Source organism: Saccopteryx leptura, chromosome 5, assembly GCF_036850995.1.
Source record: "Saccopteryx leptura isolate mSacLep1 chromosome 5, mSacLep1_pri_phased_curated, whole genome shotgun sequence".
NCBI classification, from domain to species: Eukaryota; Metazoa; Chordata; class Mammalia; order Chiroptera; family Emballonuridae; genus Saccopteryx; species Saccopteryx leptura.
In genome coordinates, this window is record NC_089507.1 from 31,116,677 (window position 1) to 31,131,133 (window position 14,457).

At 38.5% G+C, this 14,457-nt stretch overlaps 1 protein-coding gene across 6 annotated transcripts in view; it reads right to left on the minus strand.

Annotated features, from left to right (window-relative positions):
• The window catches only part of ATP8A1 (ATPase phospholipid transporting 8A1), a 232,445-nt gene that overhangs the window by 187,292 nt on the left and 30,696 nt on the right, over positions 1 to 14,457 (minus strand). For 4 of the 6 annotated variants that reach the window (XM_066387035.1, XM_066387032.1, XM_066387033.1 and 1 more), the window contains exons 2-5: positions 12,788 to 12,902; positions 11,165 to 11,264; positions 9,777 to 9,875; positions 3,769 to 3,814 (exon numbers count right to left, since the gene is read on the minus strand). In XM_066387035.1, coding sequence (XP_066243132.1) covers positions 3,769 to 3,814; positions 9,777 to 9,875; positions 11,165 to 11,264; positions 12,788 to 12,902 — 360 coding nt within the window. Of the gene's footprint in view, positions 1 to 3,768; positions 3,815 to 9,776; positions 9,876 to 11,164; positions 11,265 to 12,787; positions 12,903 to 14,230; positions 14,319 to 14,457 lie in introns of those variants that run through there. The other 2 variants (XM_066387030.1, XM_066387036.1) reach the window with 2 other exon arrangements.

A 14,457-nucleotide genomic window follows, 5' to 3' on the forward strand; every position in this document is an offset into this window, starting at 1 on the left:
TGAGCTCAAATACTGCGGGAAGAAATCAGAGAAACGAAGGTACGTTCAGATGCAAGGAGACCCGGGGCATCCTGAATGTGGCTCGCCCTGGGCAACGGGCTTGACAGGGGGGCATAGAACAGTGGGATTCACAGGAGGCAAAGCAGGGTAAGATGATGATGCAATGATTTCAACAGAGAGGGTGAGTGGGTGGCTAGAACTTCTGCCACACGGGTACTTTCTCAGTGCTGGAGAAGCAGTGCGGGACACAGTGTCAGGAAAACACTGCTCTTCATCTTGCTCACACCCCAGATAATGAATTGCCAAGAAGGCTCCTTCCACGGCTAGATTCTTCCTCCTGTGTTATCTGCACTCAAGCACTGGCATGGAGAGTGGTTCGTTCACCTGTTCATGTGCCCTGCACACACCGAACACCTGCTGAGGACAGACCCCTGGGCTGGAACCTACGGGGAACACAAAGATGAGTAACAGGGTACCCCTGCCCTTGGCTGCTACCCAGTGCAGCTACACCCACTCACAACAGAAGGGCAGCAGCACGGAAAGGCGGTCATCCTCCACTGGGAAGAGTGGACCCCAGAACTCATCAAGACTCCCTCATAGTCCCAGACTTCCGAACATCCATTTACTCTACCCACCCTCCACAGCCACCTCCACAGAGAACAACATAGTTTTGAATTTGCCAGCTCATGAAACTGTGTACTTAACTGACTTATGTAACTCCAGGGGAAGAAATGGCTTGTTTTCAAAAAGTGTTGATGATAGGCTCAAAATGTCAAGTGTTTAAGGTCCTTAGTTGGGTATGAAATCCATAATATGATCCCTGACTAAGGGTATTAATTCATGAAATGAGGCATCAGACAGGTGCCAGCCTACAGTTACATGATTAGAAATGTTGGAAATAAAATTATGAATTTATATTGCTGAAGTTGTTAGGGAATGACAGAATAAAGTCACTCTAGTCAGCAGGGGTCCCCAAAATTTTTTCACAGGGGGCCAGTCCCTCAGGCCCGTTGGAGGGCCGCCACATACAGCGTTCCTCTCACTGACCACCAATGAAAGAGGTGCCCCTCCGGAAGTGTGGTGGGGGGCCGGATAAATGGCTTCAGGGGGCCGCATGTGGCCCACGGGTCATAGTTTGGGGACACCTGCAGTGCCTCAAATGCAAAATAAGGAGAAAAATATTCATTTAAGAAGATAGAAGGGTTACTATTTGAATCTGAGGGAAAGGTGTCCTCTTACACATTACACGGTCTTGGCAAACTTTTAGAAACTGAAATTCTATAGTTATTACTTCAAATATTTGTCAAAAAATAATTAGCTGTCAAATATGCCCCCTCCCCACTCCTACACCCACTCCTGCCCCAATTCGGCAAAGCAAATTCAATTTCACTCTGATCTAATAACAACAGATGGCTTTCATATTAAGCAACTTGAGTTATGTGACAGCAAACAGTATCCTCCACAAACATTTCTGTTACCTCTTATCAACTGTAAAATAAAAAAGATAACCGATACTCAAACCAGGCAAAGAAAAAAAAAAAAAGGAAAAACCATCAGCTCTTAGAAAATGCAAGTATCAAACTGAAAGCCATAGTTTCTTAGATATGGGATTACCAAGTATTCTGCTAAAACGGGTCTTATAGCTGTTAAGCCCTAATATTTTACTTTGACATAAGTTTTATATACACTTATCATAGAAACTTCCTTCTCACTTGCCTATTCTTCATTTACAGTCATAGAGCTAATCATGTTAACCAGTGTGAACTGATGAAACAAAAATTATAACTCAGAAAGAATATTTCCTCTGAACAGTAGACAAATGGGAGTACTTTTGGAAATAGGTAAGTACCTAGAAAATCGTAGATCATATCAGTTCAAGGTGTGGTACCTAACATAACCATACCTATGACAGCTACTCTTTAAGTGTATAATAACTCTTGGGCCAAGGGTTGGAAATCAACCGCCCACCCCTGAATATCAGAGCCTTCTTCTGTGAGATCCATTATGCATTGAAAAAAAAATTACATATTACTGGATCAAAAACCGTTCTGAATATTCTCACCAACACTGCAACAAATGCAAAAACTGCATATTGCCAAAAATACCAGTACTTGAAATACCTGAGGCTTTCCCTTTCAATCCCTGTGGCTTTCCCTTCCCACTTTCCTAGTCACTTGGTTCCCAGAGTTTCAGTAGCCTCCTACTTCAATTTGTTCTGCTCCTCATCTTTAATCTGTACGTTCATCTTCACCTTCAACAGACACAAGAAGAGTTGCAATCCATTGGTTTGGCATTCAAGGCCTTGTAAAATCGGACCCTGGCCTGCCCTTTTCGCCGTGTGTTAGCTTCCCTTTGATAGGAATCTCTGTCTTCATCGATAGTCTAACGATGGTTCAACAGAGCAATCCAACAGCCTTCTTCCTCTGTCCTCCCCTTTCTCATGCTATGTCTTCTTTGTGTGCCTCTGCTCATCCAGTGTCTTCCCAAGATTTAAGATGTAGCTCAAGTTACCCCACAACTTTCTCTACTTCTTAAATTTATATAGCATTTGACATAGGAGCCACGATCTCCCACAAAATTCTAGAGATATATGAGATCATGTATCCCAAGTCCTTCATTTCCCACACAACATCATCTTTCACTTTGTGCTTTTTAAAGTCTTTTAAATTTATTGATTTTAGAGAGAGAAGAAAGAGGAGAGGGAGAGAAAGAAACATCAATTTGTTTTCCTACCTATTTGCATTCATTGTTGATTTTTGTGTGTTCTGACCAAGGATCGAACCCGCAACCTTGGTGCATCAGGTTGACACCTAACCAACTGAGCTTCCCAGCCAGGGCTACTTTGTGCTTTTACACAGTTCCTATCTTATATTTTTTTCATATGTCCCACAGGAAAGAATACAATGTAAATATTCTGTTAACTTATTAGGTGATCTTTAATCAATGTAGCTTCCTCAAATGTATCAAAAATCAGCAGGTGGTAAGAAGAGAAGCAGGGCATTTTGACAGGGTCCATAAAATTCATAGCAGTATAAAAATACCGTGTTGAATCACCAGCTAATTTTAGCAGATATGTCTGATCCTCAACACATCGGGGAACTTCAAAGAGAAATGAGATTCTCAGGTGAGGCAAGCTGAGGGCTGGAACATGAAGTCTGTTTTGCATGAACCTGGGTATTAATAATCTGAGCGCATAATGATCTATTTGCTGTGTTAAAGGACATTTTGTTTTGGGCGACATCAAAATCAGACCCACAACAAAAGAGCCACGTCAAAATACCATGCACTTCCCAGAAGATGGTCTGGTTTTAATAATTGTATTTATTTCTGGAGCATAAATCATATCTGCATGTGCATTATAGTCAAAGTGCTTCCAATGTATGCCTTTTACCCCGGCAATATCATATCTGATTATTTTCTATAAATCTTTTCTAGCATAACATCTAAAGAGCACAAAAAAATAAAGACATTTTTCAGCATTTAATATTGTCATAACCACTGCAGATTTTATGGATAGTACTTCAGAGCACATTGCTAAGAGGTACTTAAATATATTAAGAATGTTACTTTTCAAAAATATTGCCACTGTAAATCACTCTAATGCAAATTTAACTGTCATGCTAATAAATGCTACAAAGCAAGAACCTACCCTGGAACAAAAATTTAAAGAGATATACAGTATTATCAATTGAATTACATTTCATTGAAGAGATTATTTAGATTAGTATGAGTGTATGTTATAGATATGAGAAATTGTAAAATTCCTACCTTGTGTCTGTTTCTTGTTCACAGCATTATCAGCTTTATGGCGTTTCTAAAGTTTAAAAGCAAAAACAAAAACGGAAAATGAATCAGACGAATAAAACAAAATAGCACCTACAGCAAAGGAGATGGCTTTAACTCATGTTTCTCAAGGTTTTTATCCTTTCACACACATATCGATGTTGTAAGAATGCCAGGGTGTGGTGACAGAAAGAATCAGAGGACATCCAAGAATTTTAAAACAGAAAGCCATCCACAGCATCTTCACGCAGTACTCCTCTTCCGGGAGTACAGGTGTGCGGTCCTCGGCGGGTCTTACATTATCATGCAGATAAGATTAAAATTTTAATGTACTAGAATTATTTGAGCTGAAAGGCTGACTTAGTCTTTTGCTTAAATAACTCACTTAAAAAAGATTGCCCAAGAGAATTATCTATAATAACTACCCTTTAATAATGGTACTGAAATATTTTCAATGTATGAGGTTCATTAGCTAATTAAGTTGAGTACACCCTCTATAATTTAATGATGTGCTGATGTCTGTCAATGACTAGAAGCAAATACATGTACCACTTGCATAAAGACTCTTCCATTTACTGCTCCCCAAGAGCCACCCTCCCCCCTATTCCCAAGCCACTGAATCACATGATTCTATTCTTCCTTCTAAAAGCACTAAAACAAATAGTAAACAGGAGACTTAGTTCATGTTTAGATGGGTGAGTTTGAACAGTTACATAAACCAAGGCATTATAGCACTAAGAAAAAGAAAGAGAAGGTCAGAGGACAGGTGAGAATATGACCTGGTGAAACAACCTTTTCTATGGTTCAACTAGAGGTTTTCTACTGCTTTCATCTAAACTTACAGCATCACACCAGCCTCTTCACATTGGAGAAAAGTGTCGAGTATAACTAACTGCTCAAAGATTCTATCATATAAAACCCATGGTCAGGTTTAGCTGCAAATACTTGATTATAAGGGAGAATGCAAAACAAATGCGTTGCTCAATTCATTGAGAAGAAACATGGTTTTTAGGACCACAGAGCCCAATATGAAAACACTTCCTAAGAGCCAAGTCCAGAGCTGTGTATTGGCACTCCTTCAAGACACAGTGACTCTCGGGGGGAGTGGCATAATAGCTGGCAGTGTGAACTCACTCCCCCAAACAATCAGCCACTGAACTGCAGAGAATGCAAACGGGGCGTTCAGAATGCTTCTGTGGAAAATAATTCTTGCCACATCCACACGCAGGAGGAACACATCACGATTCTTCCTCAGAATAAAATGCTCGCTAATAAAAGTATCATAATATAGACTGGTAACAGGCTAGTTATTGCTCCCAAAAGCAAACATACGATTTGCCCGCAAATATTCTTAGCTGAATTTTTAAAGTTCTATTAAATTTGTAGCTTCAGTAGAGCATATTTTATTAATAAAACTCTAAAATGCTTACTCATTTTTGTTTGTTAATAAAGATCTTAAGAAAATTAAAAGTAACCCAAAATGAATTTTAGGCCAATAATGATATTCCAGGTAAATTTAGATTTTCAGAGCAGGTGCAAATAGTTCTGAAACAATGCATACCTATAATACATAATAGCTAAGACTTCCAACTGAAAAAGACAGATAAAAGCTAATTAATGAAACATTCCACTTCTACAGGAAAGTTAATCTTCGTGAAACCTAAGAAGTTCCTGAACATTACTTTCCACTTACAGAGAATTCCTGTACAGGAGGGGGCGTCTCATCCCTCAATCTTTCCACCACAGAATAAATTAGGTTACTTGTCAAGACACAATCGAATTGAATATACATACATAAGGACCTACCTGGAAAGGCAGATGCTAACTTTATGAGTATAAAAAGAAAGCATCTTTTATCCTAAAGCAATCTTTATGCCTTCTAAAGTAACAGTTCAGAAAAATTAATAGAGCTATTCTCTGATTTCAAATACCTCCCTGTCCTATAATCAGAAATCATTAATACCACTGGAAGCTAGTGAATTACTTAATCCTTTCAATAGTTGGTTGACAGTACACCAATAGACTGTACTGTGTAAATAGTTCCATGAACTTTAGGATACTTAAGGAGGCAATGTTGACTAACCCTCCTCTGGGAACTCTTTCCGCCCTAGGCATTTCTTGCTGCATCACCATCCAGGTATTTCACCTGCACATTGGCCCCTTCTTCCTTGTCTCCTTCCTTGTAATTCAGCGATGGAATTCCTTAAGGCTTACTCTCTTGCTCTCTTTGCTTCTCACTCTATACTCTCTTAGTTCATTCCTACCTGCAATTCCCATGATAACCAATACATAAATGTATATGAGCCAACACATTCAGCCGAGTTCCAGACAGTTATATCTACTCCTTCTAGCAGTCTCAAAGGCATCTCAAACTACATCCAAAAAACAATGCATGGCTTTAACTCCCAAGACTTGATCCTTGTCTCGACAATGAACCATATACCATCCACTCATACAAACTATGAACTTAAGGGTCATCGTTGTATCTCTGCTCTCTCTCACTCCCATCCAATTCGTTACTTCATTCATTAAATGTTTATACTAAACACTTCAGTGCCAGCACTTGTTACTGTAGCTAAGTATACAGCAATGAACAAGAGACAAACACTCTCACTCTTACGTAGCTCACAGGCTAATGGTGAGAGACAGAGTAGAAACAAAGTAAGTAGGGAATACAGCATGTCAAATGATGATAAGTCTTGTCAATTTTATTCTCAAATATACATCGAACGGACTTCTCCACATTTCTTTATCTCTATCACGCCACTTAGTCCAAGATATCTTTACTCTTTTCGTACTGGCCACTAGAATATTCTTCTAAGTCTACTTAAATCCTCTCTGTTTTCCTCCCAACTCGTTTTCTATATTTTAGTCAAAAGGATCTTTAGATGATAGTACAGTTAACATTTATTCAGCCCTTACTTTCCACTCGACACTGTTCTAAGGACCTCACAAGCATCATTTAATTCTCTCAATAGCTGGTGAGGTTGCTGGATTAATGGGTGTCTCCTCTTCTGGACTGCAAGCTCCATCACTTTTACTCACTAGTACATACTCAGCATTTGATCTCTGAACTTTGTAGACTTTAAAGTACTTGTTTTATAATCAATAAAGCTTATCAGTCTTTAAGTTTACAGCAAAGAAGGCATGTTTTTGGTGGTGAATATTATTAATTTAACAAACAAACTTGACCCTTACCATAGGAATTGGCATTTGGCATGATACACCTTTTTTTTTTATTAAACTAATATTTCTCCATCAATCTTACAGCATTTTCAAGTAAGCACATATCTCATTTGTTACTTATACATAAAAAGAGAAAACTGTATTATGTTAAGTAGTCCAAAGCAAAAGGCACTGGGCTGGGTAGATCTTAGGTATCCCACCTGGAGCAATTAGTACAATGATTTACTCTAAAAAAATTTTAAATGTTGTTTAACAGAATATAAAGGAAGTTTCACTAGAATGGAAGTTCTGTTTTATTCACTGATATAAGAATGGTATACGTTACTAGTATTCATCAATATCCAGTTCTCTACTTCGATGGACATGGAGATTACATGTCCCTTTGGTCATGTCACTAGCTCTAATATTAGGCTATAAACAGATGTGATATGCAACATTTCTGGGCCAAAAAAGAAGAAGTGAGATCTCCTTTCTCTTCTATAATCCAGTGACAACATTCCACACGGCAAAGTCCCCAAGAGCCTATATGAACTAGGGTGCCTCCCGCCCTTCCCTCTACAGTACAACCTACAGTGTATTTGAGACGTGAAAAATAAATTTATGTTCAAGCCACTGACATTTGGGACATAATTATTACTGCAGCAGAAGTTTAACGCATCCTAATACATATCCTACAAATGCTTGCCACTTAAGTACTGCTTCATATATTATCATTGAATGAATGAACAAATGTGTATATTCATTATAACTACTGATAAAGATACTCTTTGTCTAACTATCTATTATTTGATCTTTTTTATTTTCTCAGGAATAATATTTTAAACTTTCTATTACCCATACCTTGATATCAATTTCTAGTTCAACCATTCTTACAGATCATTTTAGCCCATTTTATAACATTTTATTAGAAAACTACTTTAAATAATATTATTACTACCCCACGATACCCATATTACATCCTTCAAAAATTGCTAATAAGCTATGTTCTAACAGTACTCAATTTTTACATCATGCCAATAAGAGTTCTGTTTGAAAAAAACAAAACTTCTTGGATAGCATTTTATTTACCATGTATTTTCATAGAAAGGGGTACTACAACCATAGCTAGAGAGTTTCTAGTTTTGCTAAGGAAAAGAAAAAAAATGAAAGATAGGAGAGGCAGTTAGGAGCAATAATTATAAGGCAGGCGTTTTGAGCCTTGCTTGAATTCTGATGGCCCGACTTAAATAGCTGTGTGACCTTGGGCAAGTTACCTTACTACTCTGTGCCTCCTCACCCTCATCTGTAAAATGGAGATAGTATCATTTATTGTTAAAAGGGTTGCTATAAGATTTAATAAATGTAAAGGATACAAGGCAAGTGCACGGAACCCAGAAGTTCACTAACTTCTTAATATTATTGTTGGTGGCTTGCCACAAAAATAAAGGGGAAGGGCATTGGATGGGAGAGAAATTCCATCAGTTTCTTGGGCAAGTTATATGACCTCTCCAAGCCTCAGCTTCCTCACCTTTAAAATGGGGTTAATATCCAACTTTCAAAGTTACTGAAGGAATTAGATGAGAAAAACAATCATACAAACAATAGCACAATGCCAAGTCAGTAAAAGATGCTCAGTGAAAATGAGATTGAACAGAGAAAGAGAAGGGAGTCCTAAAAGCAAAGAAAGAAACAAAACTAGTAGTGTCCAATCCTTATGGAGTGCCAAATCCAATCGTAATTTAAAAGATGGTATGAAGTGTGTGTGGAACAGCTCAAGTAAGAAGACAGCCCCTGACATTTTCGACTAGTAGTGCCCATCAAGTACACCATTTCCATTAAGAGGACTATGTTTTACACATGTGTGTGCGTGCACACACAAACACACACACACTTTGTACTCTTAGATACTTGATGTCTTTGAGACTGATGATCTAAACAGTCAGCTGACCCATGTCTAATGGGTCTAGTGATGCTACGGCTCCTGTGTTCTCAGTGAGATCTCAGTTTGATTCCCCACGGTCACAACATTCATGTTAGCGTACTTTTAAATCGGAGCTTTCTAAAGAACATCTCGGCCTTTCCTCGCCTTACTGTCTGACTTGCTCAAGGCTTGACAGAAGGTCTTGTCAGCTAGGCAAATTATTTAAAGGGCACAGAAAAAAATATTGGCTTCCGTAACAAAGGTAGTTAAAATAACAGTTAAAAGAAAAAAAAAGAAGCCAGATTTTATTTTAGTGAATGTGTTTTATAAAGAGGAAATTGACTTCCCTTTTTCTCTGCTACTACGGAAAAATAAAAAGAGCAAATTTGCTGTACCTTTCTTTTAATAAAATGAGGTAAAAGAAAAGGAAACTAGAACTACTAAAATAAGATGAAAAGGAATCATAGGTATTTAATGAGGTGAAAACTACGGCATATAACTTTAAAAATAACCCAAAAAAACCCCAAACCCTTTATATTTAGATAGTTTAGAGGTTTTGTTTAACTTGAAATAATGTACAAATAGAAAATTAAGCATAATTAAAAATAGTAATGTTCAAATATATTTCCTCTCTAAGCGAAAATGACATTAGAATTAACTTCTTTCATTAATAAGCCACAAACATGAGGGAGGATTGTAATGAGCACTTTGCAATATTAGTCCTACAGAAATCAACAGAAATTAACTCCAGAGATGGGAGCATATTCTGCATACTTCTAAGTTGAATAGGCATTTTAAGCAGCTTGTACTGAGAGTTAATAACTTAAAGAAGAAACATGTTAAATATATATATATATATAAAATAACAAAGAGTCACATTTATTTATGAAAAAAATTAAATACTTACAATATCTTCTATTATCTCTTTGATAGCTGCCACGGCTAAAATAAATAAGAGAGGAACCAGTGTTGTGTAGCGACCTGTTGGTGAAACATCAGGTATTTGCTATTTGAAGGGGGGAAAAAAAGAGAGAGAAATCCAGTGAGAGCTAGAAAGTTGGCAATACACTTAAAAACCAGAAAATCTTAGTGCCTCTTAAAATATGCCTCCTTGATTTTACTGTCTGGCAGACTAACACTGGGCAAGGTAATTTGCTCATTTCTGTAAGTAGCTGGAAGAGCATTAGCTTCGTGATAAGCAGTTCTGCATAGAACTAACACCTACAAAGGGGGGTGGGTTAAAAAATTACAGTATATCCATGTATTAAAAAAATCACATGACCATGAAAAATGACATTTGAGATACACAATGAATCACATGGGAAAATATCCACATTTTATTACATGGATATAGCAGATTACTAAGCATATGTACTCTATGATCCCCTTTTTGTAAACTAAATTAATAATCAATGCTTGGGAGGGGAAAATAAAAGACCAGAAGGATATACACCCAGATTTTAAGAGAGTAGTTGCCTCGGGGTGGTGGAATGAGTTGTAAAGTTCTTCTTTACTGTGTTTTCTAATTCATTTTACAATGAGTGTATGCTGTTTTTTTAATAAAAGATTTTTTTTCCTGATTACTACTAACTCAAATACAAAGAGAAACAAGATTTAAAGTGGTAATTCTTGTATTCTGAGAATTGATAGTTTGATTGTTACTAAAATAAATTAATATTTTAAGAAAAAGCCCCATTCCCCTTTTGCACCCAATATTGCATTTACGGAATGTTTAAAATAAGCTCATAAAAATGAATCAAAAGGTTTAGAGAGGCCCTTGGCTCAGTGGTAGAGCGTCGGCCTGGTGTGCAGGAGTCCCGGGTTCGATTCCTGGCCAGGGCACACAGGAGAGGCGCCCATCTGCTTCTCCACCCCTCCCCCTCTCCTTCCTCTCTGTCTCTCTCTTCCCCTCCCGCAGCCAAGGCTCCACTGAAGCAAAAGTTGGCCCGGGCACTGAGGATGGCTCTGTGGCCTCTGCCTCGGGCGCTAGAATGGCTCTGATTGTGGCAGAGTGATGCCCCAAGATGGGCAGAGCATCGCCCCCTGGTGGACATGCCGGATGGATCCCGGTCAGATGCATGCGGGAGTCTGTCTGCCTCCCAGTTTCCAACTTCAGAAAAAGAAAAAAAAAGGTTTAGAGAGGTAGTGAAATTCTAACGCTGCTTATAGCAGGGGCTGGAAATGTCCAGCCTGCTGATTCCTGTGTGCTCAGATACACCTCAGAAGACTGGGCAGGGGCATTTACCACTATCTGAACACGTGATGTCGAACTGAGGTTTTACGACATGACTTTACCTGGAGCAGTGCAATAAAGAGAAAGAATGAGTTGGCGGCTCTTCTGAACTGAGAGTAGAGAAATCGTGGAAGGAATGTAATTATGTTGTATTTTGCAGTGCTAAAAAACAAAAGGAAAAATAGCATAAAGCTAAATTACTCTGCAATGAGCTCCAACATCTACAAAAGTCTATTATCACTATAAGATTAGATCAGTGGTAGCCAACCTGGTCCCTCCGCCCACGAGTGGGCATTCCAGCTTTCATGGTGGGTGGTAGCGGAGCAACCAAAGTATAAATAAAAAGATAGATTTAACTATAGTAAGTTGTTTTATAAAGATTTATTCTGCCAAACTTAGCGAAAATCCGACATAAAGTACTTGCTAAGTAATTATTATTATATGCTTTAACTTGCTGTAACTCTGCTTTATAAATTTTATAAAGTAAAGCTACTTCCTTACTTTATAAATCACCATTACTGTGGAACCGGTGGGCGGTTAGAAAATTTTACTACTAACAGAGATACAGAAGTGGGCGGTAGGTATAAAAAGGTTGACTATCCCTGGATTAGATGATGAACAGCTGCCCGCTGTTCCAAATTGGGAGAATACCGCAAATGGTCATTAACCTAAATGAAAAGGAGTGAAAGGAGCTACACAAATACACAGTAAGAACTTTCTCCTTAAAATCTTTTGTTCTCATTGGTTAATCATCCGGCTTAACACGACAGGAGTAGCTTTCAAAGAAGAGTAACTTCAGTTGAGATGCTGTATAATATATTATTGAAAATAAAATTGTGGGGGGAAAATCAGCAACTTTCAATAGAGGCCTTCCCTGGATAACTTCAGAAATGGGGACTTTTCTGGGTTTCTGTTTGAATTTTCTTCATGACTCCTCTACGAACTTGTCTCAGACTCAACACTAAACCCGTCAGATATAGCCACAGTCAGCTATCACCATTTAGGTCTTGGAAACATCCAATCTTTCTCTTGTTAATTAAACAGAGAAGACATTAAAGGGACATATGCCACACTCCCCAAACTGTGAGAAGTTACTCCTAAATTTGAAGTTATAATTTTAAATGGCATGTCTCAAGTTTAGGAATTTTGCGAATGGAGAAACAGTGTATTAGCCCTGGGGGTGCTCCCTGGGTTGCAGGGGCTGCTCAGTGAACAGGGCTTATAGCAGAGATACTTTTTACATTATTGTTGGCATGAAAATATAACAAAGAAGTACTTCGCACAGCCCTCCTTTCCTCATCGCCATATTAAATTTTGTAACTATCCAAAGCCAAAATTTAAAGAGCCTTTCATCCAAAAGGAGTCCCCAGTGAAGAATGGCAAAGACCTCTTCTAAAATGTAAACACTTGTTAACCCAAAACAGTAATGTGTTGTTCTATAACAGGCATAAGATGAAGGTATTCACCCACGAGCAGCTGCTTATCCTTTCTGCCCCAGATTCCTATGACCACGTCCTTGTTGGCTAGAAGAGGGGAATAGCAGACTCACACTGCCTCCAGTAAGCTCTCAAATAGGAACCGCTTTAACGGAGAGCTCTCTGCAAGCATTTCCATTCTGGCTGGGAGGAGGCCTGTAGGGCCGTGCTCTGAGAGCTGGCCCCACAGAATGCTTCAGAGGGTCCTACCTGACATGGTTATTGCAGAATTTTGTCAGCTGGGGCTGGTTGATGAATATAGTCCGGATTTCTTCCTGGTCCGCCAGGGAAGTCTTCTCTGAAACATCATCGGTCTTCTCATAACCTTAAAGAGGGACAGTTTTCTTATTTGAAAGGAAGTGTTTCATTTTATTATCCAGACCCAAAACACATTTCATAACTATAACTGCTCACAAAAATTAGGGGATCCCTAATTATATATAAGTTACACGCGTCTCCTTATTGGTATTCCCTTATTGTTATTCTTGTTTCTTTGATAACAAAAAGAAAAAATCCCAACATTTAACATTTCCACTAAATTTAAGTGGCAGTATTTAATAGTCATGTAAAAGCAGACCCATTTCAAAAACAGTGACATCAGTTTTCAAGTTTTGTCCCATCTTTCCCATATATGTCCAACTTTATTTTCTCCCATGACATAAGACTATGTCCAAAAGTAACAAAAAAGTGTTATATTGGTGTACATTACAGTTTTAGACAAGACTAACAAGGCAGAGGTAATTTAAAATTAACATTATATTGAGTAAAATAAGTACATTAGAAAAGGCTAAGAACTACATGATTTCACACAGAGGTGGGATATAAAACGGAGACTCACGAACACAGATAAAGTGAAGTGGTTCCCTGGGAGAGGGGGTGTGGGGGAGGGAACTGGGGGGAGTAAAGAGGGACAAATATACCGGACGATAGAGGATGTGACTGTGGGTGAGGGGCACACAACACAATCAACAGTTCAAATGCTATAGAGATGTTTACCTGAAACCTATGTGCTCTTACTGATCAATGTCATCCTGTTAAATCTAATTTTCTAAATAAAAATTTAAAAAAATTATGCATACACATTTAATGCATTTATTTTTGTTTTTTCTTTCCTTTTTAGATGAAGACAGAAAAAAGATGAACAATGAGGTTTAAGCAGGAAACCACCACAGTTATTTTAAACTCTCTATGACCACCTTACTCTTTCTACTAATTAGAATGTATGTTCACAGACAAATTTATAATGTTTTAAGATCATTTCAAGTCATTTCCCAATCATTGTAACAATACAATAGATTCAGGCCAATTTCAACTAGGTAACATCTTACTGCAAGGTGGACAATACTTTTAAAAAATACATCCAAGTTCTAGAAGAAGAAAATAATTTAAATTGCTTATTTTACCCTAGCGAGAATTCAGTGAGACTGGCTTCAATCAGCCCCTTAACCCTATCCTAGAACCCTACCTCAACAGTACTCTACCTCAAATCCCTATTTTTCTTCTCTTTTCTCCCAGGCCAATGCCAGCTCCTCCTGTAAGACCTGCAACATGTGGTCTCTTCTGAAGTATTCTATGGGCTAAAGTCAGGGCACCTTCTCCGTGTTCCCATGGCGCTCCGTGCTTCCCCACTCCTGTCCCCAGCAAGACACTCACGAGAAGGGTTTGTTACTGCCTGCTTCTGAGCCAGTCTTCCCCTCCCAGAGTGGGAACTCGTTGAGGCTGTGGACGGTGTGTTACTCATCTCCCAACACCAGGACAAGCGGCCGGCTGGTACTCAGTAAATGTTTGCCGAGTAAATAAACACCAAATGACAAAGGAGTGGTTATTTGGCCGTTTTTTTTTGAGGGCAAGCAAATGCTTCTCCACCCACTGATAAGGAC